Genomic DNA, 26,702 nt, shown 5'->3' on the forward strand with positions numbered 1-26,702 from the left:
GACAAATAAAGACCCTCTATTCAAGATTTCTAGTTAACAGTGTTAATTAATCCTAGTTAATGCTTAAAAATGGAATGAGCAGCCAATTCATTAAGAGCTAGTGCTTGTTAAGCTTCATAAGAGGATTGCAAAGGTGTTATAATGTTTCCCTAAACTGAAGTCTTACCCAATTTCCTGATACAGCAAGGAAATCAATTGTCTCCCGAAGCCGTTCAGGCATTATCTGGGCAGCGAAGCAGCACCATTACACTCCCACCATCATGCTTCACAGTTAGATGAGATTTGGTTCTGGTGTGCTGTGTTGTTGCGATCAGATTGTACATTTGCCAACTTTTGTCTCATCTTTTACTAAACCTGAGAAAAGCTTTTCAGGAGAGCAATGGTAACGTCCCATTGACACCATTCGTGTTCTGCGTTGTACTTATTGGAGACTCATGAACACAGACATTATCGAATGCCTGCAGAGCTTTATCTCTCACTTTGGTTCTTTGTCACTTGTTTGAGGATGCTGATACTACAGCAAGCCTTTCCACCAATCTTTATAAAACTCCCACTGCTAGGGAGGCAGAGTTTGTCCCTGACTGTTGACTGATGGGGGCCCAGGCTTTTAGAAATCCCTTTGTATTACAGTATTATGAGCTTCTACACCTTTTCTCTGAGGCCCTGTGAAACCTTGTTTGATCAGGCCATATTGCACATGAGTAGAATTTTGTTGTGAAGCACAGGAAACCAAAATTTGCAGTGTAATGACATGGAATTGTAAAACCTTGTAAGTTGTAGGATTACTTTTTAGGAGCCATTACAAAGAAATACAAACAATGTCTAAATATTCGCAAGCTTGATCTTACAAGAGAAGATGGTACGTTGGCTTTGGTCTTATCCGTCATCAGTTCTGTTGTTGAAATCTTGAAGTATCTGCCTTGAGTAAAACTAGTACGCCTTTAAACAAGCTATTTTTATTGAAGCACTTCACTTAAGATGGGCATATAAAAGTAGGCTATCATGCTGAAACTGCTCAAACACTCTACAGCCCCACAGGAAGGAATAAAGACTTAACAACTAGGGATGCAGTGATGTGGGAAATGTGCGATGTCTGTTATTTCACATGTATATTTCTGCTGATACATAAAGACTTACAAAATGTCACAAATAGGAAAATGTAATGAAATGAATAAAATACCAGTAGTTCACTCAGTGGCCAAGACATTCTCCTCTTCCAGAGTGTAAATATGTCAGGTGGATGGATGGGTGGGTGGATGGATGAATGGATGGGTGGGAGGGTTTGTGGATGGATGGATGGATGGATGGGTGGGTGAGTGGGTGGGAGGGTGGATGGATGGGTGGATAGATAGGTGGGTGGATGGATGGATGGATGAATGGATGGATGATGGATGGGTGGGTGGATGGATGGATGGATGGGTGGGTGGAAGGATGGATGGATGGATGAAAGGTGGGTGGGTGGATGGATGGATGGATGGATGAGCGGGTGGGTGGGTGGGTGGATGGATGGATGGATGGATGGATGGATGGATAGAAAGGTGGATGGATGGATGGATGGATGGATGGATGAGTGGGTGGGTGGGTGAGTGGGTGGATGGATGGGTGGATGGGTGGATAGATAGGTGGGTGGATGGATGGATGGATGGATGGATGGATGGGTGGGTGGAAGGAATGATGGATGGAAGGATGGATGAAGGGGTGGATGGATGGATGAGCGGATGGATGGATGGATGGATGATGGATGGGTAGATGGATGGATGGATGGATGGATGGATGAAGGGTGGGTGGGTGGATGGATGGATGGATGAAGGGTGGGTGGGTGGATGGATGGATGGATGGATGGATGCATGGATGGATGGATGGATGGATGGATGGATGGATGGGTGGATAGATAGATAGACAGACAGACAGACAGAACTTTATTGATCCTCCATGTAATTTCACGCAAACTTACATATACTATGTAGAAAAATAACAATAGAAATAAAAATAGACGTAAGAAGTTAAGTATAAGAGTAGAAATAAAGTATATCTATTTGCATATTTACATAGCATATGAGACAGTATTTATATGACAACAGGCACTATCTAGTGATATGAGGTCATCTGAACAGTACAATGAGTTTATACAGTATTTAGACAATATTTACAGTGTATTACAGTGTAAAGTGCACAGTGAAAGTGTCGTTACAGCAGCAGGTTATGATATATTGCACAGTGAGTGTTAACAGGAGGGGTGATACGGTGATGTGGTTTAGGATTTTTTAAGCAAATATCTACCAATACTTGAAATAAGTCCAGTCTCACTGTGCATCCCTGCTAACCACATTGCCATTCCTGCCCACAGCTGTAACTAAACTGGTGTTGGGCAATATTTAGCCGATATGTGTGTCACAGTTGCACGGCAGGTTTGTCGAATGTAGGATGCTGAACAGTGGATGGATTATAACAAGGTAGGTCTGGCCGTCAAAAGCCTTTAGGAAAACGGGCAGCTTTGTTGTGTTGGCACTCCAGATTGTGTTTCGCAATCCCAGAATGCTATAGATGTCTATGGGAGTAAGAATAGCAATGAGCGTCCGAGCAGCAGCGTTGTGATAGTGAGCGATCCTGGTGTGTTGTTGAGAGTGGGTGTCTTGGGTTTCTTCTGAGCCCACCACCAGTGAGCTGAGCTTCTAAGCAGTCACGTTGTGCCTCTCCCTCTGGCACCTTAATTCCTCCACATTCCCACTCTCCTGATTTATAGTCATCCACAGGGCTAAATGAGCCCTCATGGTGAGGAAGGGGAATGTAGGAAAGCGAGAGAGTGGGGGGAGAGAGAGGAGACCATCCATCAGCTGAAAAGCTCCAGATTCTCCTTGCCCCAGATTCCATCTTCCTCTCCTCCTCTTCTGGCACCTGTCTTAGACCACTGTGCCCAGGCAGTGTCAGAACTAGCGTGGGTCAAAGGTTACCCTGGCCTTCCCACGCTGGGCAGCTTTTAACCTCCTGCCAGCTTCGGCCGGCTCGGGCGTAAGCCTCCAGCTCTGAGCGAGAGGATTAGGAAACAGCCTGAGGTCCTTAAGTAGGCCTTAGTCTTCCCTTTTCATGAGCATTTGCAGAGCAGGAAGGCTGTTTCTGGATCAGTTCTGCTGTTTAGCACGCATTGGCCAAAATCGTTAATTAAGAAGAGGTGGCTGATCCCAGAATAGGGCCCCTGTGTAAAGATACTAATGCATGTTGGACCGTTGCCTCCTCCCTACTCGATTCAATTCATTCAAAAACATCACTCTACTACTGAGATGCTTTTGTGAATGGACACTTGTGTTACATGGCAAGTCTAAACTTCACATGTCCCTCGTGTCCAGCCACGTGGTTTACGAGCCGTCCGCATCCAGATGGTGTCCTGCTAGGTGTCGAACAATAAAGAGGAAACTAAATTCAGCTGAGCACCAGTTAGACTGGAGATGCAGTCCATCTGAATGGCTTTTGGATGGATGAAGGCCCCATAGGTCAAATTCAGACCACATTGTCTTGGATGAAGATCTCAGAATGCCGCTTCATCTTGCCAAATGGTCCAATCCAATTAGCCCAGCCTTCTACCTTTTGATTCTAATCCGTCTACAACCACTAGCCACCATCTGTGGGAGGGAGAGAGAGAACTCTGGGAGGAAGTGGTGGTGCTTAAGGCAACGTTTCTGGGTCTGAGGAGCTTGCAAGAACCCTTTGTGATTACAAGGGTGCAGATCCCAACCCCACCCCCTCCTCGTCTCTGGCTCTTCCTATGACATCACATGGGTCATCCTGAGGGTCAGAGCAACCAGCATCGACTCAGTAAAAGCCCCCAGACAGAGTTAATACCATTATCAAGAAACGCAGGCTTGCGGAGCGGGGCTCATTCCCCTTGGAGAAAACAAGAGGCCCCCCCACCGGAGAAATGAAGGGAATCGACTCCTTTTCGCACACTGGTCAATTATTCAATTACATCTCCCTGCCCTGGCATTTGACCCCGGTGTTTCCTATTGGGTTTGTTAACCAAAGGAGCAGATTAAGTGGAGGAGAGGAGGGAAGAGGTTGCTGCGACTGAAAAAGCACAGCGGCTGAAGCAGCTGGTGGGGTTCGAGTGGGGAAGCCGGTGGAGCGTAGCTATCTTATAGTGCGTCCCACTGCTGAAATAAAGAGCTTAGAATCCTGAGCAGCCTTGCCCACCTAAATCCTTCTTTTTGGCTTTAATTTGGTTTGTCTGGTTCAAAGAAGTCATTTCCGTTTTTTATGTGTCATATTTCCGAGCACTTTATGGAAGGATGGAAATGTTTTGTTAGGGTGGGCGTTGAGTGAGATTTGCCAAGGTTTTGAGATTGCTCTCTCTCTCTCTCTCTCTCTCTCTCTCTCTCCCTCTCTCTCTCCCTCTCTCTGTCTCTCTCTCCCTCTCCCTCTCTCTCCCCCTCTCTCTCTCTCTCTCTCTCTCCCTTCCTCTCTCTCTCTATCTCTCTCTCTTTCTCTCCCTCTCTCTTCCTCTCTCTCTCTCCCTCTCTCTTCCTCTCTCTCTCTCTCTCTCCCTCTCTCTCTCTCTCTCTCTCTCTCTCCCTCCGTCTCTTTCTCCCTCCCTCTCTCTCTCTCTCTCTCTCTCTCTCTCTCTCTCTCTCCCCCTCTCTCTCTCCCTTCCTCGCGCTCTCTCTCTCTCTCTCTCTCTCGCTCCCTCTCTCTTTCTCCCTCTCTCACTTGCTCCCTCTCTCTCTCTCTCCCCCTCTCTCTCTCCCTTCCTCCCTCTCTCTCTCTCCCTCTCCCTCTCTCTCTCTCTCTCTCTGTCTCTCTCTCTCTCTCTGTCTCTCTCCCTTCCTCCCTCTCTCTCTCTCCCTCTCCCTCTCTCTCTCCCTCTCTCTTCCTCTCTCTCTCTCTCTCTCTCTCTCTCTCTCTCTCTGACTAATGATCTTTATGTTGTCATCAGTGGTTCTTTTGCTTTCGGATGTTTGACTAATTAGAGGCAAAAAGCAAGTAATCTAATGAGTTGGGTCACAGCCCAAACGAGAAGAGCTAATCAACAGATGCCCCGGAGACTCCACAGGAAAGACAGTCCTAATGCAGCAAACTATGAATGGAAGTTAATTAGTTCCGGACTGTGAGATCACTCCTAACTTTGGTTTACTGGTAGCTAGGCAAAGCTAATTGTACCAGTTAGCACAGTCTTATTTTAACTGGGACTAACTTTCAGTCTTTGTTACCCGTGTTGGACTATTTCCTCCAGTTGTGTCTTTAATGACTGCACTTACACTCTACACTCTCTACAAAATATAACGTGGAGCGAGGAGGACGCACGTGCTGAGATGAGTGAGATTTATTAAGGGCAAATCCAGGGTCATGGTCAGAACGGTCCAGGTTCATATAGCCAACACGTAGAGATCGCGGGACAGGCATGGCAATAAAGACCCCAGAACCTCAAACAAGAATCAAACACTACAAACAGCACGATCAAACAAAGGCCAGCCAACACTAAGGGCAAACACAGGGCTTAAAGAACAAAGGGTAAACGAGGGACAGGCAGGAAGACATGAAACGAGGGGCTGGACTAAACCAAAACAAATGCACATGGAAGATCAAAACACAACACGGACACATGGACAGGACTGGGAGGGGCCAATTGAGAAAAAAAAAAATGTAGTAAACTGTCACTCTGGCAGTACCCCCCATTATCACTGTGGTGGTACCCCCAGGGGTCACATCTCAGTACCTTCAGTCAGGGATCATAACTGAACCATAATCCACTGAAATGATCTGTTCTAAGCTGGACTGACTCCACACACCCCGCCTCGCCTCGCCTCCAGGCTTTTACTCTACTGCTCTGGTTTAAAACATTCGGTTATGAAAAGGAACCAATACCAACTTTTCACCTGGAGAAACTTTGTTTGTACCTTGATGAAGGAAAAATGTATCTGCACGGAACCTTTAGTTCTAACAGTGTAGTTTTTTTATCTAGTACTTGAAGGAACTTCAGGGATACTTCAGCGATGTTCCGCTAACCCCGGATGTAGTCGATCAGCAGCCGTCTGGCAGCTGACTTAACAGATCTGGCGGTTGGCGCTTTCCGACGAGCGCGTTCAGCTGTCCATTGACGTTGCGTGAGCAGCATCGTGTGATTGGGGGAGTCCTAACTAGCGAGACGAATAAATTGAGGAGATAATTGGGTATAAATAAAAAAAAAACAAACAAAAAAAAAGGTCAGGACACCATATGACTTACCGTGAACTACAAATATGGACAAAAAATTCACTGTGTAAAATTCCCCGTATAGCTGAATGCAGCTATTTTAGGCTATAGGTGATGTGCTGAACTTCAACTGCCTTCCAGGCATTGTTGTGCCTTGTGCACACATTGTAGATTACATTCATGATTTCTATTGTTTCTATGTATAAATAACTGTTCTTAACGTTTTTGAGCTGAAAGTTTGTTTGTACACATAAAGGGGAGTCATATTCTGCATTGGAGTCGGAATTCAGAGCAGCACTATCTGATGGGCTGATGAGCATCATCTAGTGTAGTCATCCCCAGCGTTCAGCTACACGGAGAAGATTTGGTAATATTTATAGCTTACAGTAGGTCGTACTGCACGTCCGAAACCAAACCAACAGGTCTGTGTGCCCTTAATGAAGGACCTTGATACAGGTTTGTGCAGGATAAGAGACGTTTTGTGGAAGTACTTACAGAAAGTGACTACTTACTTCTAGTGGTTGTTAGCATTGGTCTCATATCTCTAATGTGAAAGTTTGGACCCCAAACATGTCTTGGCTGATCAACTACATCTAGGAAAAGTGGGAAAATCATGCAGTTATTTTCCGCCAAGCTGTTCGTTTACCCCTTAAAATCCCCGGCTTTTTACACACTACGGCTTATTATTCAGTAAATACAGGGACTTCAGTGAAAGCTGGCTGAGATGTTCTTAGGTTATAGACGTGGGTAATAAAACCGTGGGCCCACCGGTGCATCCTGTCCATTTAAGGGGTTAAACAAAGCCTCCCATGTAAGGTTTGTAACAGCACTCATTGGAATAAGAGCCTGTGTTCTGACTGTCTTCACCCGGGCCCTCGCTGCCTGTCAGGTAACGAAAGGTTACTGAAACTACTCAACCCTCCGTGCGTTTGAATCAGTCCAGAGAGTGGAGAACAGACAGAGTAGACCTTAATGTCAGAGTAAAATCTTGACATTTAGCCATGGCTCATTTCCAGCAGAATTGCTACAGTAATTTTCTGTGTAGCGACTTGAATATCGAGGCAGCCTCACACTGGAAGGACGAGGCGTCAGCCTTATGCCCATTATTCTCACCATTGTATCCAGCTAATCAAAATCTGGCTCTGTTATTGTGCCATGAATCCATAATTCAGAATAATTTCTGCAACATCTGCTGTGAATTATCATAACCGCGGGAGGCCCCTATTTATTTATTTCCATGCCTTCTTTTTTGTATTTTGCGCCATGAAATGGAAGACGGGGAAAATGTGTGTCTGCCACTCATGCCGACAAAAAATAAACAGAGATGCAACATCTGTCTCCAGGGAGGATGCAATAGAAAGCTTTAATATGGAGATTCCCCTCATTTTAAGCAAAGAGGAGAGCGGGCAGGAACTGCTGATGCAGGTGCTCTCTGTTGGTGATGCATGGTGTGTGGGTTGTGTGTGTGTGTGTGTGGGTTGTGTGTGTGTGTGTGTGTTCCTGAGCTCTTACTGTGAGCATATGGTGGGGGGACTGTCTGAGGAAATGATGTACAGTGCTGTGCAAAAGTCCACCCTTCATGTATTTAATGTCCAGTCCAAACAGCCATTAAGTAAGTTAATCATTTTTTAGGATATTTAGATCTCTGCTGCTCTACTGAGTCAGTGCCTCTACTATATCACCCCTATACATGTCACTTTATACGTTATCAGTATTAAGCTGTGCACTTTCTACCTCATACTCATGCTGCTGTTATTAGCACCTTACTATTTATTGCTTATTGTTCATTTTGGGAGTTAACTGGGACCTTGAGTACACCATTTCGTTCCACCTCATGTACCACGTGGTTGGTTAGTGTAGTGGTAACACCTCTGCCTTCTACGCTGTAGACTGGGGTTCAATCCCCACCTGGGCAAAAACCTACACTACACCAATAAGAGTCCTTGGGCAAGACTCCTAACACGGTCTTGGCCTCCCTGTGTAAAATGATCAAATTGTAAGTCGCTCTGGATAAGAGTGTCAGCCCAATGCCGTAAATGTAAATGTACCACGTATAACGCGAGTGACAATAAAGCCTTATCTATACTCCACCTGCATAAAGACGGAGAAAGCCAAAAGGGAATGAATAGAAAAACATCAGTGTCCAATAGTGAAAGTCTAAAAGTTACAGAGAAAATGAGGTTCCTAACAACCACCTGGAAAACCTGGTGGACACCAAAACTGCCCCCATCAGATAAACAGCGCTTAAAGCTTTGATCTCTGAGAGAGAGGAGAAGATTAAGCTGCTTCAGATCTGAAAACATCCACAGGGGTTTCTGTCCATCCTTCCACTGTGAGAAGACCACTCAGCGCTGTGGGTCTGAAAGGACGTGTAGCTGATCAAGAAGAACCTCACTGAGAAAAGGAGACGGACACATCAGACAAAGAAGCTGGACGATGGACTGACCGCCCCAGAGTCCAGACCTCAGCACCACTGAATGGGCTTGATTAGTTCAGAAAATGAACCAGCTTCTCAGACTGAGCTTTGGAGGCGTGTCTGCAGGTTCTTTGAGAATCTCCTAAAAAGTCTCAAGTCATCAATTTTTTGTATGCTGACACTTTTTTGGGGTAAAATAACATTATAGCACGTGACTTTATAGCTTTGTGTATATTATAGTGACATAATTGACATAATACTGATGATATAACAGATTAACTCCTTACAATGCCAGGCTTATGACATAATAAGGCTTATTATTCAGTAACTACAGTAACTACTTCAATGCAAACCGGTTGAGCTATTCTTACATTACAGACGTTTGTAATACAACTTTAATCCAACAGGCCCTCCTGTCGGCCCTGGCCATGTAAGGGGCTAAAATCCTTTAGATGGCTACTCAGTGAAGTTCACTTTATTTAAGAGCCACAGAAAATGCTGACTTTTGTTCAACCAGTCTGACTTTGTATATCGCTGTTGTCGGTGGAAAACCTCGTATCTCCAAAATATCAACTTTACAGGAGAAGGAAAAAACCTACTTTTCTTTTAATGTAAGTCAATGGAACCGGAATTTTTTCCAAGTCATTTTGCAAACAATGTAAAGGGATATAGGCATTTTTAAATTAAAAATTAAATTAAAAACTGAAAAACGTCAAAAATGGAGATACGAGGTTTTCTTCGGTAATATTATCGGCATTGTGTCATCATGACAAGCCAATTTCAGAAATAAATCAAAGAAATTAAAGAAATAAATTAAAGAATTAAAGAAATAAATTTTATCTCAGCTTGACATCAAAGTTGGCAAATGGAGCCTTTATGACAAACGACAAAGTGTTTATAAATGCTTATGTAGGTTTATATACATTGCCACGATGACCTTATGTACTGTATGTGTCATGTAGCCTTATGAACACTGCGCTAGGATATTGTTGCTCTATGTGTGCTGAAAAATGAATAACTTGTGCTTAGTGACCATTTTGACTGGAAGATAAATAAATACAGGGTGGTCTCTGACTTCTGAGCAGGACTGTAGGAGGGTGTTCTCTTCACTGTGTGGCTGAGCAGCTGGTGAGTGGGTGGTAACAGAAGTGTATGTGTGTCTTGTACAGGTCACGAGTCCATCGCTACAACTGGAGTGAGATGCACTGAGTGCTGGCCTGGCGTCAGTCTTTTCTTGCACGCAGCTCAGAGGGTGTGGCCAGTGATGCGGTTGCCGTGGAGACTAGGTGTAGCCTTTCTTCTGGGGGCGTTCCTCAATACCAGCTGTAGGCAGTTCACCAATGCACTGGATATTCCACTGGAGGGTAAGTTGTGATTCATACCCAGTGCTTGTCCGTCTTCTTTGTGAGTGAAAATAAATTAACATGTTTCCAGCACCTTGTTGAAAGTCTGCCATGAAGAATTAAGACCTTTTACTAGGTGTACCTAATAAAGTGGTCAGTGAGTGTATATGTGTGTGTGTGTGTGTGTGTGTGTATATATATATATATATATATATATATATATATATATATATATATACACACACACACACACACACACACACATACACTCACTGACCAATTTATTAGGTACACCTTGCTAGTAAAGGTTGGTCCCCCTTTTCCCTTCAGACCTGCCTTAATTCTTCGTGGCTGACTTTCAACAAGGCTTTCTTCCCCGTTCTGATGCTCGGTCTGCACTTCAGCAAGTTGTCTTGACCACCTCTACACGCCTAAATGTGGCCATGTGATTGCACAGCACTGCTGTGTCTGATCCACTCAGACCAGTGCAACACACACAAACACCCTGCCACCATGTCAGTTTTACTGCAGTGCTGAGAATGACCCACCACCCAAACAGTACCTGCTCTGTGAGGGTCCATGGGGGTCCTGACCACTGAAGAACAGGGTAACAGAGTATCAGAGAAACAGATGGACTACAGTCTGTAACTGTAGAACTACAGAGTGCAGCTATACAGTAAGTGGAGCTGATAAAGTGGACAATGAGGGTAGAAACTAGGAGGTGGTCAGAATCTTATGCCTGAGGTTTTGAGGTTTACAAATGCGGTAAAAACCTAAATGTGATCCATGTGTCTGAGGCAGATATTTTATTGTAATGGTACTGATACAATTCTGATATCACTGCATCCCTGCCTTTAGCAGTCATCAGATTTAATATGGTTTTTTTTATCATTACTTTTTTAATTTGTGATATTGTATTATTACCTTACTAATTTCTTATCTATTTTTGATCTTAATTTCTTACCATTTAAATCTCAAGTTCTATTTTTTATCTACTTTTATCTTTTATTCACTGTTATTTTAAAATTTCTTTTAATTTAAAATGATTAAATGTAGTTATTATTTTCTTTGTCATGTCAATCCCTGTTTTTGTAAATGTTCGGCTACATTGAAAATGGGGGTTGCCCTCAATGTACTTCCGAGTCAAAATAAAGGTTGATTGATTGATTGATTGACCTAAAAAAAAAAATATATATATATATAAACAGGTTTCCTCTTTCATGCTTTAAGCAGGTATCGTTTGTTATAGTGTTTTGCATCCTGCTGTTTCCTTGGAAACAAGATGGGGGTATTTTTTTTTCTACTATTAAATTATTCACAATATATCTTTGGCGCCTCCAGAATATCATCTATAGAGAGCAGATCAGTTCTTGAGTTACTCTCTTCTAATTCAGTTTAAGTCAATCCTGCACTGATTTAATTATTTATCAGCAATGTGCATGTTCCTGTTTTTCAGCTGCTCTTCTCTTGACTTGAATCTCAACAAACTGCTGCATGTTTATCTCTTTGTTTGTTTGTTTGTTTGTTTCCCTGCTGCCCCTGGATTTTCGCTTCTAGTTTTAGCTCACGTAAACCGTAAGTTTTATTAAGTGGTACTGAATGCAGATTTAGTGACCACCACATTCTCTCTTAATCTCATGCCTGTCTAGTCAACTGATCTATCACACGACCTCATCCCATCTGGTGGAGCACCCATTAGTTATTGTAGACGAATTGCATCTAATACTGAGATTTACTCATTCTGTCATTGATCCAGAGATTGATCCATCCCCCATCTGGCATGTGTGGTTGTGTAGTTGACATTGTTGATCATGTGTTTCATCGTCTGAATGTGTGTAGCTGTTTTGTGGGTGGATCTTGTAGCTAACGTGCTAAAATGTTTATTCATTCCTAGAAATGGAGCCAGATGTGCCTACAGTGTCTGTAATTTGATCAAATAACTGTGGCTGTGCAGTTTATTTTTGTGTAGGTTTTATTGTTATTTTAAAATGTTTTGCCCGATTTAATCGTCTCCAATTCCAGTGTAATTAGGACTCCCCCAATCACACGATGCTATCAATGCTAGGAGGGTGAAGGCCAGCACAGGCTTCCTCTAAGACCTGCGAAACCAGCCACCACGTCTTTTCGAACTGCCGCTCACACAACGGCACTGGACAGCCGAACGTGCTCTGAGGAAAGCGGCAACTGCCAGTTCTTTCACGTTGGCTAGTATCGCGTTGACTGATGGGGGGAGAAGGGGGGCCACCCTACCCACCCAGAGAGAGCGAGGTCAATTGTGCTCTCTTGGACTCCCGGCTACGGACATCTGTAGCAGGGATCGAGCTCATGATCTCCTGATGACAGGGCCAACGCTTGGCTGCGCCACTCGGGAGCCTGGAAAAATTTGACATTTATCAAAATTAAGAAATTAGGACTGTCAAAATAAAATTCAACCTTCAAAAATTCATTAACAGCAGTGAAAAGTGCAGAAAATGTCCTGAAGTCGCCTCTTCTACCAGGCTTCCTTATCATACAGACCAAATTCCAGCCGTTTGACAGAAAACAGTGTTGCTGAAAATATTATATTTTAAATAAGACTTCTAAATTGAAACGAGGCAATCGGTTTACTTTACAGGCCGAATTACCCTAATGGGCGGAAATGTGTCACCTAAATGATCTGCAGACCTTTTCTGGTCAGCAGTCGGTCCAAATGTGGACGACTTGTATCGTACTAAGATGATAATCGTGCACTATTTGTAATGTAGTAAGATGAGTTAGTAAGCTAATAACTACACAGTATTCATAAGGTAGTGAAGTGAGCTGCGATTTAGCTGTGTGGCTAAGCTGCTACACAGCTCCTGCAGCCACCTGGGCTTATCTGTTACAATCAGTACATTTCCACAGCCAGCCAGGTGCTTAGCTGAAAATCACAGCGGGATGGTACTGACAGAGGGGTTTTATGGGCAGGTCATTTTAAGAGATAAGGTAGAATTAGTGGTGTAGCCAGAGTTTCATTTTAGGGGTGGCTGGTTACAGTTGGTGAGGGGCAAGCTTTAAGGCCAGATATCATGGGAAGCCGGCTTCACAGCTAAATTGGTGGGAAGAGGGAATTATTTACTCATTACTACGACTCGTCTAGTTACTACAACAGCTGCATATTAACCAGCGTCCTACCGAGAAGGGTCCGATTCCGACTGCAGAGCCACAGTCACTCCAGTGGTTTCAGGCCAGTGAAACAGGTGCAGTAGGACAGTTCGATTAGATTATGTAAACAAAGTCCTTGAGCATTATAAGCGTCCAATTCCTATTTTAACTGGCGGCCGGTCTCCTTTATAATGTCTCTGGTGTGAACAGCGGCTGGTTATATGGGTCGCCTTACCATTCAGGAAGGGAAACGGTTGCCAATATGCGAATTAACCACTGCTAACCGGTTAAACCATAAAGCAAAACATATTACCAAGCCATCAGAAACAAAAAAGAAGCACTTACTGGTTTTGGGGTTTTCTCAGCAGGGTACATTAAAAAACCAAAGTTTGTTTTAGCCTAAAGCTTCATATGATGCTCGGTTTAATCCTGCTTAAGGTACAGTTTTATTCCTGCACATGTAGTGTAAGCATCCACATAAACCCCCATAGTATGGGTAAGTTAATCGAGCCGTATGTCTACATAACCCATTAGATTACCCAGGCCACATCAGCTGTAGTTTGTGTAATATTTACCCTGTTAACCTCTATATGTGTTCAAACCATTCAGTTTTTTTTAGCCTAAAGCTTAAAATATGTTAAAATAATGTTAGCCCAAGCAGATTTATCGCATATTTATTGGAAACCCACGTAAAATGACTGAAATGCGGATTAACCTCAAGGAAAATCAAAACAAGTGGCTGCTGAAGTGAAACTGCTGGCATGAGACTGTGGCTCTGCCTCTGGTTAACACCTCTGCCTTGTAGACTGGGGTGCGATCCCCCACCAGGGCAAGCACCCTACACTACACCAATAAGAGTCCTTGGGCAAGACTCCTAACACCACCTTCGCCTACCTGTGTAAAAATAATCAAATTGTAAGTCGCTCTGGATAAGAGCGTCAGCCAGGTGCTGTAAATATCGGTTCTACCTTTTAAACCACTAGACACGTGTCAAAGGCAAATGATTGTGCTGTTCTTGTTGCTTTTTCACAAGGTTGAACTTTGGATTCGTGACCAAGCGTGTATAAGTAGCCGGGAGGAAATAGAACATTTCAGCTCTTTTATTGATTTAAAGCGGAGGAAAGTAACAGCGATGGAAGAACGCAGTGCCTTTTCCTTTTCCTCTCCAGCGGAGAACTGATCTCAGCTGATAGCTTTACTTTAGGAAAATGTTACACTAGTTAGTCTGTCTTTGCCCTTAAACTTCCTGAGTAATCCCTAAATGGCAGGAACGATCGGTGTTCATTAAATCTAATACAAACTCCAGTCAGTAATCACCAGCCGGCTGTTTACTTGACCTCAGGTCGTGGTTCAGCCATTGATTATGATTACAGTTCTTCTGATTATTTTTGTCCCCCAGCATATAATTATGTTTAGCATTTTGCGCAGCTTGTCAAGCTCATTTGACCCGAGAACAATCAAGAATTCAAGAGAATCAAGGCCTAAGGTCACGTTAGGTCCTCTCGAGCACCCACGCATCACCATCCATAACCATTATTTAATATCTCAACATTCAAGCACACAAGTCTATGAATAGCTCTCTCCCTCTGCGGTGTAATAGTGTAGTGTGAGTGATTCTCCTGTGGTCTCTTTACCCAGTTGAACAGCTGCCCTCCATAACGGAGCAGTCTCCAGCCTCTCTGATCGCTTTCCCCTTTGATGAAAGCTTCACCGTGAAGTGCGAAGCCACAGGCAACCCTGAACCAGAGTAAGCACTCAACCTTCCATACCCCACCCCACCCCAACACACACACTCACACACACTCACACACACACACACATAAGTGCACATGTACTCACGCGTTCCACAGACGCTGGCTCATTAGTGCTGCCAAGTGCGCCTCAAAAACAGCCACAGCTCCAGCATTTCAAAGAATATTTCAAAGCCTTATCTGATTATTTGATGTCATTTTAGATATGATCACCTCAATTTGAAAACTCTCATATGCATACACATTGCAGTCTGTTGCACATTTTTAAAAGACTGTCAATACTGGGTGGTTGATGCTATTTGCTTTATGAAAAAGAACTGCAGTCGCATGGCAGGAATGTATATAATAATAAGTTTAATTCACATAGTGCCTCTCAAACCCAAGGATGTTTTACCATTTCAAATGGGCAGCAAACAAAACATACACATGTGTAAACACACAAGCAACTGGCAAGGATAAAAACTCTTCTGAACGTGATGCATAGGTCCCCGACTTGCGGCCTAGTCAAACCTGACGACTGCGAAGAAAATTCAGGCTCTACTATCATGAAATGTGTCCCGGCTCGTGGCCTACGGAGAAAAGTCCCTAGCTCTCGGCTTTGTCAGGCTGCTGTCATGCAAAATCTTCTACTCGTGGCCCAGTCAAACTGCACGGTCCACTGTGTAAACCCCCAGCTCATAGGCTAGTCAAGCTCTCCTATCTCCGTGCAAAGTCACCAATCCATGGCCTAGTCAAACCCTGGCTTGCTTCCTTGTCAAACTCTGGCACCATGGCAAAATTTGCCCCAGCTCATGGCCAAGTTGATTTCCACTACCACGGTGCAAAATCCCCATCTCAAAGCCAACTGAAACACAGCTAGCATGGTGAAGTGTCCCGGCTCATCAGTAGCCCAACTCTGCCACTATAGTGAAATGTGTCACTGGCCCAGTCAAACTCCACTACTGTGACAAAAAGTGTCCAGTTCAAACGTCATGACCACAGTTTAAAAGTCCCAGTTTGTGTCCATGTCAGATTCTACTGTTACAGGGTAAAATCTCCTAATAGTGGCCTAGTCCAGGTCTGCTACTGTGGTCAACAGTCACCCAGCTTGCAGCTTAATCAAACTCCACTGTGATGGTGCCAAGTCACCAGCTCATGGCCTAGTCAAACTCTGCTATCATGGTGCAAAGTGTTTCCATTCATGACCTTGTCAAACAAGTGACCCCACAAGTGGCCTAATGAAACCGTTACTGCAATGATAATTGGCCCAGCTCACGGCCCAGTCAACCTACGCTACCGCCATGAAAAGTGTCCCAGCTTGAAGTCTAGTCAAACTCCGCTACCGCGATGCAGAGGCTCCGGCTGCTTCCCAGGCCAGCAGGGAGAATTCAGAACAAAGCAAATCACAAACATACCACAAACAATACAGAGCAAACAAATAAAAAGCTGACGCAAAGCGGCTGGTGAAATCTGCCCGGTTCTTACATCGGATATGACCACGCTCACACACACACACACACACACACACACACACACACTTCACTACTTTATATGGTTCTTTATTATTTCTATAGTCAGTCTATACTGCTCTAATGCTTATCAAGAAGTTTTGTTACAAGAATATTACATGAATATTTGAGTTATTTTGTCTAGAAAAATAATTATATTTTATTAACAGATATTTCTTGATACAAGCCAGTAGAGCAAGACACTTCTAACATCTAAAATGTGCTGAATAGAGCATTATAACAGTAATAAGAAAACCATAATGAGAGATATTAGATATATTAACGAGATTTAGGATGTTTTCACTTGCCTAAGTATCATTTTTTGCAGGGTAGTATTACTAATCGTGGAGTAATTTGGAACAATTATCCTAGTTTATCATAGAATTCGACGCAAGTATTATACATAGAACAGTACCACCCAAATATTCTATGGAGATTAAAGTATTATAGATGAATATAATTCATGTCACTGTAGACATTTGAAAGTCTCTTATTGTATAACCCCTTTTTCTGAGGTTAAGGACTTAGTTTCTCTATTTGCTTTTCTTCTTTTGAGATTCAAATGGACAAAGAATGGGCAAGACTTTGATCCCTATCAGGACCCCAGGTTGATAACCGAAGAAGATTCTGGCACATTCGTGATTCCGAACAATGGCAACCTCACAGAATTCCAGGGCAGTTATCGCTGCTACGCCTCCAACAAGCTTGGAACAGCCATGTCCGAGGAAATCGAATTCGTTATTCCCAGTGAGTAAAGTATAACTCTTCCATTTCAGTGTTCCATTACAGTTCTTTCAGTGTGATTTAGAGAACAGAATCCATTGAAACGGCCGCTCCAGCCCTGGTTGGGGGAGGGATGTCCGTTGTGTTTGCCCACCACAAAACCCCTGAGCATTGTTCTCTCTTCATTGAGCCTGTATGTGTGGACATGGCGGATGGAGCGGGTGAAAAATGGACTTGCCGTTCTCTTCATCGTACTCCCAGATACATTCCTCACAGTGCTCTAAAAACCACCACATAAATCTTCCGCCGATGGAACCAGGCCACAGGGGGTACTAGTGACAAAACACGGCTGCTTTTCAGTCACTCAGTGCAGTTTGACATGAGGTGGTGCAGCAGTAATGGCGTGTGTTATTACTGTGCTTTGGGATCAAGGTTGGGAAAGTGCTGTAAATCAAAACCTGCTTCACGTTGGTAGAAGACAGACAGGCCACTTGCTGCCCCCTGCTGGCAAAGTGCATTATCGCATCTGCATGATTTGAACCCTCGCCTTGTGTCTGCCGTCTTTTCCAGATGTTCCCAAGTTCCCAAAAGAGAAAATTGAGCCAATCGAGGTCGAAGAGGGTCAGCCAGTCATTCTGGAATGCAATCCGCCCAAAGGAATTCCACCACTGCAGATCTACTGGATGACCATTGGTGAGTTGCTAAGCATGGCGTGAATTTAAGTGTAATAGTCCACAACACACTTAATAATTAAATGGGTTTTCTACAAGATAGCGTGGGGGAGAGGAAATGAACTTAGATTTCTTCATGTAGTCAGACTGACTGAAGTAGAACATGCCTTTGGTCAACGTCTTATATTCCAATAGTAACATCATCTGGGAATTCAGGCAGGATCTAAATGATCCTTCATTTGGAAGCATGTAAAGACCTCACAGTAAGAGCTGGCCAGACTTTTTGGATGTTACTCTTCGTAGATTCATCCAGTATTTACTACAGTAATGCAGTAAAGCATATTTCACGTGTATTATTTAATGCCAGTATTCACTGATGTACACTCAGCAAAAATGGTTCTGTATAGTACTGAAAAAGAACATTGACTCGAAAAGATAGTAGAATCCTGCAGTGCTGAGAAGGATCCACCACTCAAATAGTACCTGCTCTGTGAGGGTCCATGGGGGGTCCTGACCACTGAAGAACAGGGTAACAGAGTATCAGAGAAACAGATGGACAAACATTGTGTCCACTCTATTAGACACTCCTACCTGGTCGGTCCACCTTGTAGATGTAGAGTCATAGACGACAGCTCATCTGCTGCTGCACAGTTTGTGTTGGTCATCCTCTAGTCCTTCATCAGTGGTCACAGGACGCTGCCCACAGGACGCTGTTGGCTGGATATTTGTGCTTGGTGGGCTATTCTCAGTCCAGCAGTGACACTGAGGTGTTTAAAAACTCCAGCAGCACTGCTGTGCCTGATCCACTCATACCAGCACCCAAACAGTACCTGCTCTGTGAGGGTCCATGGGGGTCCTGACCACTGAAGAACAGGGTAACAGAGTATCAGAGAAACAGATGGACTACAGTCTGTAACTGTAGAACTACAAAGACCAGCTATACAGTAAGTGGAGCTGATAAAGTGGACAGTGAGCATAGAAATGATGGCAATAATGTTAGGGCTGATCGGCGTTTATTGCTTGTATAAAAATAAATATTGAAATTATTCAGCCAAACAATAAAATGTTAGATCCCCTAATTATTTTCCTTTTGCAATTATTAATTTACTCAAAGCTGGTCCTGGAGGAATGTGAGTCTGCTCTCATTTGAGTTGATTTTAGTAAGAGGCACTTACTGTGTGGTAAAACCTACTGAGAAATCCTCTTAATGATCATCCTATTGCTGCACTGCCTTTAACAGGAAATTAAAATGTGAAAGGATCTGCAACGTCGAGCTGAGCTCTAAACACAGCGGAACGCGCCGTGGCTGAAACCCCCGAATCAAGACAAATCTTATTACCTCATAAAGTGATCGTATGTGCGAAATCATAGCTGTTCTGCATTTGCTAAAATGTTTTATAGTAACACAGTGGAGTGTATTTCAAAACTCTCAGCAAAAACGGCTCAATATTGTACCAAAAAAGGCTCTTGGGCTCAACAATACTGGAACCCTTTTTGCTGCTGTACAGAACCATTTTTTAATGGGTTCTTTAGAGAACCACACCCAACTGGTTTTCATCAAACACTCTTAAAAAGATGGTCCTACAAGCCGCAATATAAAACCATCAGCACTCAAAGAACCTTTTGCACGATTAAAGAATTCATCATAAACGTGTTCTTCGGATTGATCGAGAATGCTTTGTAATGGTTCTGTGCAGAGCCTTTTTTAATAAAGGTTCTGTATGGGGAGAAAGGCTTTTTCTACTGGTACATTGTTGCAATAGAGGAACCCTTTTGGGACCTTTTATTTTGGGGGGGTCCTTGTTGAAAAGGTTCTGTATAGAACGATCTACAGCACATTCTCCATCAATCTGAAGAACGTTTTCACGATACCGTCCATATACTGTATTTCCCTAGCTGCCTTAGTAAAGCTAAACGGTTCTATATAGAACCATGAAGAACCTTTGGCATGATTAAAAGGTTCTTCAGATTGATTCTTCAGATTGAACACCAAAAAGGTGTTACAATGTCAAGCTTGTTACAATAGAGGAACCCTTTTTAAGAAGGTTCTATATAGAACGATCAACAGCACATTCTCCATCAATCTGAAGAACACTTTCACGATACAGTCCATGCATTTGCCTAAGGGTTCCATATTGAAGCTAAATGGTTCTGTATGGAACCACTTCAGATTGATGTAGAATTCGTGGTATATGGTTCACCCAAAAGGGTTCTTCTGCTGTTAATGTCAAGCTTGTTACAATAAAGAAACCCTTTTTAAGAAGGTTCTATATAGAACCAGCTACAGCACATTCTCCATCAGTCTGAAGAACCCTTTCATGATTCAGAGAACCCTCTGGTTCTTTACTAAGGGTTCTTTAACTCATAAAGTTAAGGTACTGAGCGGATTTTCTGCACCCTGTCTGGCTCTTATAAAGGTCTGCAGCACATAGAGCAGGACGAGAGAGTGACCGTGGGCCTGAATGGAAACCTGTACTTCTCCAACGCCGTTCAGAAGGACAGCCGGCGGGATTACTGCTGCTTCGCCGCTTTCCCCCGCATTCGCACCATCGTCCAGAAGACAGCCATGTCCGTCATCGTTACCAGCAGTATGTGACCGCACCTCACTTTAAGAGCGAGTTTGAGAGTGAAAATGCTGGTGGCGTCATATCAAAGCCTTGTTACTCCATGTGTTTCTGTTTTTATATCATCTGAAAGCATCAGCTGCCCTGAACTTTCATAATCAACTGACCAGTAGAAATGGTCAGTGTTTTTCCACTGAGGTCAACGTATGATGTCTGTGTGGTTTTATGTAACTAAACCGGTCTTGTTCTATTTTTATCTGACCATTTTCAAACCTCTCTATATCCCCTAACACAGGGATCGGCAGCCCAAATGCTAAAAACCGTTTTATCCTTTTAATAAATATCAAACCACTTTGGGAGCCACAACATGTTATGTCCATTTTACCATCTTGGCTGTAAATATGTCTCAGTTTGTGCTGATGTACTTGTCACGCCTCAGGCGGACTCGGATGCTGTCTCGGACTCCATCTCCCAGACGGCATCGGGAGATCACATGACTCGGGACTCGCAGTCTCCTGATTATTGATCAGACGCACCTGTACAGGTTGACCTACTTTGGCACTATTTAAGACTGGTCCAAAGCAGGATTCGGTGCGAGGTGTTGCTTCTCCACCATAAGAACGTACCGAGCGATTTCTAGATATCCTATGACTGCATGTTATGACCTTTTCTCTCGTTACTACCGACTTCGTCTTTTGGTTTCACCCTTTTGGTACTTCAGCTGGTGGTTTTTGGCGTTTTCGTGTTTTGACTTGGAACTGATTTTGTGGTTTTGTGGGTTTCGAATTCTGTCTATCCCTGGTTTCATTGCTTCATCCGCATTCGTCTCTCCCCTGTCAAATGTTACAGCACTAGTATAAGAGCACTTTGCTCTGCTTTAAGCTTCAGCTCAGCTGTAATCACTTTTCTCGCATCTCCAGCAGGAAACGTTTTCACAAAAGTAGAACAGTTTCTTGTAAAATGTCTCTCAACGTTGGGTTTTTACGAGGCTGAAGTCGCTTCTCATTCGCCAGCTTCGTGTTTGAATATTCCCATTCCACCTTAAATGGTACCGAGGCTTCAGAATGTAACTGCTGGACCATTTAAGGTGGAACAAGAAGCCGTGGCTTCAGCTTTGTGGCTTTTGAGCGTTTGCCAGTTTCTCATTGCAGATGAAACGTATCGGCAAACAAACCGGAGTGATTATAAACGTAAAGAAGTCCATTTGTCTCCAAATTATTGATGTTTGTGTTACATTTTTCTCTTTACCTTTGCATTATCTACTAGCTAGGAGGGATTGTTGTCTGCATTGCTATGGTGACCAGCCCACCTGATCTTCAGGTTTAAGGGCTGAATCAGCAGTTCTACATCAACTCCTGTGTTTAAGGCCATTTACCGTTAAACTGTGTTGAACGATCAGCAGAGCTTCATTTTACTGTGAAGGAGGATTGTTTTATTCTAATTCTGTATGTGCTACATACATACATGTTGTGCTGTATGCCTTCAGGACCAGGATAGGTGGACTGAGACTGAGAACTGTTCACAAGACAACTCAAAACCAGTGAATTCAAAATGGGCTGTTTCTGCGATTCGTTTCCACTTATGGACTGTATGGCCTGGGCAGTGAACTCTATCTTTAATAATGTTTACATACTACATCAAATGAGCGATTGAGGTGTTTGAGAACATTTTTCTTTCAATTGAAATGTTTTGGAGATTCAAGGTTTGTTATGACAGCAGCAATGTGTTGTTATCCTATCACATGATGGCATCCAGGCCTGTGACAATCACTCAGGTTGACCTGAGACGTGGGGTTGGTAAAGTCATGGTGTTTCATTTGCATGTCGGACATGTGGTGTCACCCACTGTGTGTTTGAGAGCTTATTTGGCACCAGTCATGATCTTGGACTTCAGTTTTGTTTTCACTGGCCGGCATTAAAGTCACAACTGGGGATTTTTGCAGCCTTCGGTAGCCATCCTGAAATTAAACCCAGAGCGAGAGCCAGCCCTTTGCCCTGAGTCATTTTCTTTACTATATTCATTTTTGCATGTTTGTCAAACTTATTTGCTTCAGATGCTCAACCAAATTTAATATCACCCAGAAAAGATGAGTTTTTTTACACGTTCATTTCATTTATTGAAGGAATGAAAAACAATATCCAGCAGCAGTTAATAAATTAGTTAATATTTAGTTATATTGGCAGGCTGTTTACTTTGTTTTAAGCATATGTCTTAAAATAAGCGCTTAGCCCTTCATCACATAAGATGCATGTTGGCAGTGTGTTTAGAAAAGTAAGATCTAAAGCATGTATCTAATCATTATATATAATATTTAAGGTTGTTGTAAAAATATAAAGTCTTTCAAAGTCTATTTCTAGACATTTTGCCTTGTTATAAGTAATTTTGTCCAGGCGAAATGTTTTGTTCTATTGGCAAGTAATAAACAAGTAATTGCAGTAATTGCATTATTTCATAACACGTAATGATGAATGATATAATATTTATAATATCAGGTGTAGAATGACATGTACTAGATATAATTAGTAGATTTAAGATTGTTATGATATGATATATATGCATTTTACATATAAATACAAAGCCATAAATGGCTTTTTAGATCCCTGGTTGCAACTTTAATCATAGCTGGCAGATGTCGAAGTATCTCATTTATGGTTCATTGCATTTATGATTTGAGTTTATGATTTTGTGCATCCATGTGTTTTCCATCTTTTTCCACCACTCCATTTCAGCCAAGTCAGTGACCGACTCTGGGGGCGGGAGCTCTGGTGAGTGCTGTTCACTACGGCTGCTTTACTACAATAGCATGAAACAAACGATCACAGTCATTCGAATGCTTCACCAGGAGCACCAGGAGTTGCACCTGATTATTCGGCACTGAAACTATTATTTTTCTTTCATGCAATGCCATATGCCATGATTTGTGTTTAATAAAGTGTATCATTTAATGATTCTGCACATATGTGCTTCTAAGCAGAGGCTTAGCGTTTAATCTCACCTGTCATATGGTCTCCCTCTTTTTCCAGCAAATTCCATTCTGGAGAGGAAGCCCAGTCTACTGTCGCCCTCTGGTGACCGCACGTACACACATATCGTGAAGGGAAAGGAACTGCTGTTAGAGTGCATTGGTGAAGGATAGTAAGTAGGCTTCTCTAACTGCATAATGCTGTTTTACAGTCCCCTGAGTTCTAGATACTAACCAGGTGGGTGTGAGGATCACATTTCAAAGTAAATAAGGCTGTTATTTTGAGTTATTATGATGGTGAGTTCCAAGAAAGTCTAACTAGATTACACTGAATCGCCTAATATAACTAGGTTAAATGTTAAATACATGATTATATTATATTATATTATATTATATTATATTATATTATATTATAACATATAAAAATAATGCAAAGGTTTGGCACCTTTGAACACACTTCTGCACATTTTTAATGCACAGTTACTGTTATTTCCATATTGAAAAAAATTAATTAAATATGGCCTGAGAAGTATGGCACATGTTTATTTCATTTTTTATTTTTTCCAACATGTTAATCTCAGCAAAAACATAGACATTTTTGCATGTTTTGTTTAATTAATTTGCATCACTGCCTTGTTACTCCAAATTGTAATACAGTTATGATGTATTATACTATGTCCATAATCAGATTGGGCATTTTAGTGTAATGTGGTTAGACTGTCTGGGCACTTACCCCCTTTTACCCAAAATAATTAAACAGCACTTTGGACCTCACACTTACCCAGTTAATATCTAGAACCTGGTGAGAACAAATGTAAGTTATTTCTGCTGTCTTGCAAGGATTTATCTAGTACTTTGTACTTCGTACATCACACCTTTTCTTTGTATTTTATACCTTAGACTTTTACTTTTTATTTTATACCTTAGACTTTTACTTTGTATTTTATACCTTAGACTTTTACTTTTTATTTTATACCTTAGACTTTTACTTTGTATTTTATACCTTAGACTTTTACTTTTTATTTTATACCTTAGACTTTTACTTTGTATTTAGTACCTCAGACCTTTACTTTGTACTAAGTACCTCAAACTTTTACTTTGTACTTCAGACTTAGAATTTGTATTTTGTACCTCAGACTTCTACTTTATACTTTGTACGTCACACTTCCCCACTTAATACCTAGAATCTCAGGAACTTCAAAGGAATTAAATTAACTTCATTTGCTATTGATTTGTTAGTAGATAGATAGACAGAACTTCACTGATCCCGAAGGGAAATTGCAGTGTTTCAGTAGCAAAACATATAATTGCACATAAACTTACATAAACTGTGCAGAAAAATAGAAATAAATCTAGACATAAGTTAAAGTACAAGAGAAATAAAAATAAAAGTATATCTATTTGCATATCCATAGCATATGTATGACATATGTGTTGTATTTACATTACAGAAGGCACTGAGTGGTATGAAGTAAACTAAAAGCACATATTATAGGCATAACTAATCCAGAGTTGCATCAATAATTATAAGTGTGATGATAACATTCAGCATGCTTTATATTACAGCCCAGTCAGGACATTACACAGATAAAGTCAGACCGGACACTGTCCAGTCCAGTCCAGTCCAGTTCAGTGCAGTCTCTCTGCAAATATCACTCTAAATGCCATACGGAGGTCAGCGCTTATTCAGTGGCCATAAGTCACTCATTGTGGCCTTTACTTCACCAGCCCAACTCCGAAGATTGAATGGCTGAAGCTTCCTGACCGGGCCGTGGTGGAGAATCATGGCAAGCTCCTCACCATAGACGATGTGAAGGAAGGGGACGAAGGGATATACATGTGCAAGGCTAAGAATGCCCACGGAGAAGCTGTGCACTACTTCCATGTGACGGTAGAAGGTGAGATATGCGTTTATTATCCGAATACTTTTGGGACTATAGATACATTGAGTTATTATTATTGCATGTCAATCATTTAGTCATGTCAGACATTAAACAGTGAAATTTAGTCAAATGCAAAATAAAATCCACGTCCTTTATGGTAGACATACTGATATGTGGCATTTTTCTGCAAATTTGAAAGCATTTTATTTATTTATCTATTTATTTATCTATTTATTTATGCTCTGACTCACATTTTGGTGTTTGAGAAGTTACAATGTTTATGCTGTAGTTTAAATGCAGTAATGCTGAGCATGAATGTTATTGTTTATTGGTATTTGGTAATTGGTAATTGGTACTTTTGGAGCATTTCTATTGGCCCAAGAAAAGTTCGCAGCATCTTCAAATGGTCTAAATAATAAAACTTTACTTTTTTTTTTGCTGTTAGCAACCATGTATGGGGACCCTAACTATTCTTAAATGTCACTGTTTTGTATAGAACCTCCTAAGTGGGATGTAGAACCCAAGAGCCAGCTGAATATGATCGGTGCTGATGTCGTCATCAAATGTGCTGCATCAGGCAATCCGACCCCCACCGTGGCGTGGAGGGTAAATGGACGTCCTCTCAAAGGTTCGACTGTTTCTCTCTGCATGACCACTGTTGTGCTATTATGAACACTACATATCAAAACTCAGAAGCAGTGGTAGACAGTAACTGAGTAACTGAGTAACTGAGTAACTGAGTAAATGTAATTGGTTTCTGTACTTTAGTATTTTTGGTGTATCTGTACTGAAGTTTCTCCGTTCTGGGCGACTTTTTCCTTTCACTCCACTACATTTCAGAGTCTAATATCCGACTTTTTCCTCCTACATTTTGAGAAATCTGTCGTTCCTTTTGGTTTCTGTGTGTATAAAAACGTAACATGTCAAAACGAAAGAAGCGCAAAGCCAGAGCACCAATCAGGGCCCAGCGGTCACTTTGTTTAGAGCTGGTTTTGACCTGTTGGTCATACCGACCCAGTGCAGCACGCGGTTCAACGTCAGCGCAGCAGCGTAAAACTTTGGGAGAGTCTGTTCAACATAAATGATGAACTAACCTAACTTTGTGTAAATAGAGCACAATATAGAAATATGTCCACATATGCAGTCGAGACTGACGCGGCTTTTTTCTGAATTTCTACAAACACCATTTCATTTTATAGTAAATGAGTTTGGGCTGGTTTATGTTTATGAACAGACGCCTACAGATCAACATAGTAAAGGAGCTCATCTGTGATCCTGAGTTTAAAGCCAGTTTTTATTCAACTTAAACTTGGAACTAAGTTGTAAATAAATCTGAAACTGAAACTTTGCTTGTGTGTAAAAAGTGATTTCAGAGCCACTCGGTTCTCCCTGATGGAAACTGTTTACCTTCGGTGTTTTGTGCTTCTGATCATTTTAATAGACGTCAGCGTCACTAATTAATGACGTTCTATTAAAAGACTGGTTTACCAAGAGAGACGCTGGAGGACTTTCACCTGAAATGAGTTCATGAAGCCAGTCTGGTTATAAAAATGATAACAGGGCATCAGAGCCAGAATTACTCTTTTAGTACTTTTACTT

General features: G+C 42.1%; 1 protein-coding gene across 3 annotated transcripts in view; it reads left to right on the top strand.

Annotated features, from left to right (window-relative positions):
- Positions 1 to 26,702, top strand: part of chl1b (cell adhesion molecule L1-like b) — a 102,664-nt gene that overhangs the window by 10,463 nt on the left and 65,499 nt on the right. For 2 of the 3 annotated variants that reach the window (XM_037534752.1, XM_017711695.2), the window contains exons 2-11: positions 9,766 to 9,960; positions 11,497 to 11,514; positions 14,701 to 14,809; positions 16,857 to 17,047; positions 17,594 to 17,716; positions 20,112 to 20,282; positions 22,988 to 23,023; positions 23,282 to 23,393; positions 24,949 to 25,118; positions 25,600 to 25,731. In XM_037534752.1, coding sequence (XP_037390649.1) covers positions 9,766 to 9,960; positions 11,497 to 11,514; positions 14,701 to 14,809; positions 16,857 to 17,047; positions 17,594 to 17,716; positions 20,112 to 20,282; positions 22,988 to 23,023; positions 23,282 to 23,393; positions 24,949 to 25,118; positions 25,600 to 25,731 — 1,257 coding nt within the window. The remainder of the gene's footprint in view (positions 1 to 9,765; positions 9,961 to 11,496; positions 11,515 to 14,700; positions 14,810 to 16,856; positions 17,048 to 17,593; positions 17,717 to 20,111; positions 20,283 to 22,987; positions 23,024 to 23,281; positions 23,394 to 24,948; positions 25,119 to 25,599; positions 25,732 to 26,702) is intronic. The other variant, XM_037534753.1, reaches the window with a different exon arrangement.

The sequence above is a fragment of the Pygocentrus nattereri genome, chromosome 26, assembly GCF_015220715.1.
Source record: "Pygocentrus nattereri isolate fPygNat1 chromosome 26, fPygNat1.pri, whole genome shotgun sequence".
NCBI classification, from domain to species: Eukaryota; Metazoa; Chordata; class Actinopteri; order Characiformes; family Serrasalmidae; genus Pygocentrus; species Pygocentrus nattereri.